The sequence below is a fragment of the Juglans regia genome, chromosome 9 (genome assembly GCF_001411555.2).
Source record: "Juglans regia cultivar Chandler chromosome 9, Walnut 2.0, whole genome shotgun sequence".
NCBI classification, from domain to species: Eukaryota; Viridiplantae; Streptophyta; class Magnoliopsida; order Fagales; family Juglandaceae; genus Juglans; species Juglans regia.
This window is the reverse complement of record NC_049909.1, coordinates 2263268-2266008: the sequence shown is the minus strand read 5'-3', so window position 1 is coordinate 2266008 and position 2741 is coordinate 2263268. Positions and strand designations below refer to the sequence as shown.

Below are 2741 nucleotides of genomic sequence, written 5' to 3'. Positions count from 1 at the left end.
TTGGCCTCATATCTGAACAGCCTCTTCCTCTTCCTTTCACTAGAAAATTTCTGGTTCACATAAAGTAAGATGGGTCTATGGTCAGAGCACCTAGCAGCCAGAACTTCTACCCACCCTTCCTTAAACATCCTTTTCCACCTTATATTAGCTACTGCTCTATCGAGCCTTTCCTTTGTGAAAGTCTCATCCCCATGCTTATTACTCCAAGTATATTTATCACCCTTCCACCCTAAATCAAACAGACCTCCCATCTCCAATGCTTCTCTAAACCTGCCCATTTGTTTCTCTAGTCTTGGATTGCCCCCTTTTTTTTCATCATGTGTTAATATTTCATTGAAATCCCCTACCACACACCATCCTACCTCCTCTAATGGTCTCAATGATGCCAACAACTGCCAAGCTTCTGCCCTTAGTCTAGTTTCAGGCTGCCCATAGAAGCCTGTCAGCAACCACCTCTCATTACTATCTTCATTTTTAATCCAAGCATTAATGTGTCTATTGGAATAGTTCAGAATTTCCACTCTCGTGTACTGGTCCCAAAGTAACATTAATCCCCCTTTCCTACCCTCAGGTTCCACCACAAAACAGCCCTCACTCCTCACTCTTCTTTTTATGCTATCACATTTGCCACTCCTCAACTTTGTTTCCATGAGGAATATCACATTTGGCCTCTTTTCCTTTACCAGTTGGCAAAGGTCTTGAACTGTCCGAGGGTTGCCAAGCCCTCGGCAGTTCCAACTGAGAGTTTTCATAATGATTGGTGGGGCTGTCCACCAGCCTCCACCAAAAGTTGTGACTCTTCAAGCACCTCACAACTGGTACTTTTTTGCCTCTTCCTCCCCCTTACCTCCTCCTTCCCTACAACAGTTGGGCTAAATAATCTCTTTGAAAGGCTGGAGACACTATGAGAAATTGTTTTGTCACCTTGTTCTCTTGCTCTTCTCTTCCAGGCTCCTATAGTTTTTCCTCTCCCCCTCGTCTCCCTTATGCTATTTTCAACTTCCTCTCTCAGAGAACTCCTTTCTTCCCTCCCTTCCTCACTTAATGTTTCCTGACTCTCTATAGTAATATCCTTCACGCCCTTAAATGTTGGTGAACTACCCAAATTACTCTCTTCCCTTTCACTTCCCTTAGTCTCTTGACCTATCTCTCTCCCTTGTTCAAACCCTGAGTCAGTCTCTACCCCTCCCTTATCAACAGTCTGCTCTTGTGGAACCTCCTTCACCTTCATTATAGCAGCTGATTCCCCTCTCTCTATGCTGACTCCATTTCTAGTTGGACTCCATCTACTCTCTCCTTGTTTTTGGAACTTAGCTCTCACTCCAGCCCTCATCCAAGCACCAAACTGTATTTCCTCCCCATCCTTTCCCCTGCAACCTACCTCATCGTGGATAATGCACCCACATCTGAAGCAGAAATGAGGAAGTTTCTCGTATTTAACAGGTATCCAGAGAACCTGCCCTTTTATAGTAATAGTTCTTCCCCTAGCTAATGGTTTTTTTAAATCTAACTCTGTTAGGATTCTAAGAAACGACCCCCATCCGCTTCCATCAACCAGAGTCTCCACTTCCAGCACTCTACCAATAGTCTCCCCCATCACCACTCCTCTATCCTTATTCATACATGCTAAAGGTAAGTTGTGTAACTGAATCCACATTTTTTCTCTACTAAAATCCATCTTCTGTGGAGGGATAGATCCATTCAGCTGCATTATCACAAACATCTGGTTATCAAATAACCATGGCCTTCCTTGAAGAATACGTAGTTTGTCAGCTTGGTTGGCAAAAGTCATAACAAACATATTTGTTCCAACCTCCTGGAACTGAGCTTTTCTACTAATTCTCCATACTTTTGCCATTGTGTTTTCTATCACCATCCTACTAATGCTTCTCTCCACCCACACTTTCCCTACCAGACTACAGTCTTCCTTGTTTTTCAATTCCTCTGGTATCTCATCGTCTAGATCGATGCATTTGGATTCCTCCTCCGTTAGTTTCATACTTTCCCACATCTTCTCCAGTTCATTCATGTTTTCCTCAGCCTTCACCACCTTGCTTGCCTCTCTTACTTATCAGAAAACAGAGAAGAACCAGCGTCTCCTCCTCTGACCACCCCTTCCCTGCCACCTTCGGTACTCTCACTCAGCCGTAACGAAACCGTTGTGCATGTCCCTTGCCTCTCTGCCACCTCCAATTCTGTTAGAATATTTTGTGGACCTCACTTCACCTCACTCCCCTTCCCGAGAGAGAAAAAGAGCGAGAGAAGACTCAGTAAAAACTATTTATTTTGAAATAAAGGTCAAAGCGTTAAATCTAAAAATAATTTAAAAATAAAAACAAAATCTTAAATAATAAATATATATTCAAAGTTGGAAAGGGAAGGAGCTCCACTTATTGGGCCTCCACAACACATCGAACTTGGTGTTGGGAACTCTTGCGAAAAATGCACTCTATCAAGGAGTGGCCACGTTGGCTGGATTCACCAAATCTTTGTAGGTAATTATTGGATCCATTTGGAAAGGTGGGGGCCACTCCACGTGGCATAGCCAATTGAGATTTGTGACCATTGTAGAAGAGAAATAGGGCCAAGATCGATATATCCCTCCATTTTTTACTAAAAATATTTTATATTTATATTTTTTGCTTTTATTCGTATGATTTTTGCTTTAATAGTTTCAGAATTTTTGTGGCATAATTGTAACAAAGCAATTAATCTTTTTGGGTAGATAACAATGAATAAAA

The 2741-nt window shown here is 42.1% G+C and overlaps 1 protein-coding gene across 1 annotated transcript; it reads right to left on the bottom strand.

Moving 5' to 3' along the window:
- Window positions 1-748: 748 nt before the first annotated feature.
- LOC108989977 lies at window positions 749-2029 on the bottom strand. Its single transcript, XM_018963764.2, has one exon. It carries the CDS (start codon window positions 2027-2029, stop codon window positions 749-751), a length of 1281 nt encoding a protein of 426 aa, XP_018819309.2.
- Window positions 2030-2741: the final 712 nt, after the last annotated feature.

Coding starts and splice junctions, on each gene's coding strand:
- LOC108989977 (XM_018963764.2), bottom strand. CDS start 2,029: ATGAATGAACTGGAGAAGATGTGGGAAAGTATGAAACTAACGGAGGAG.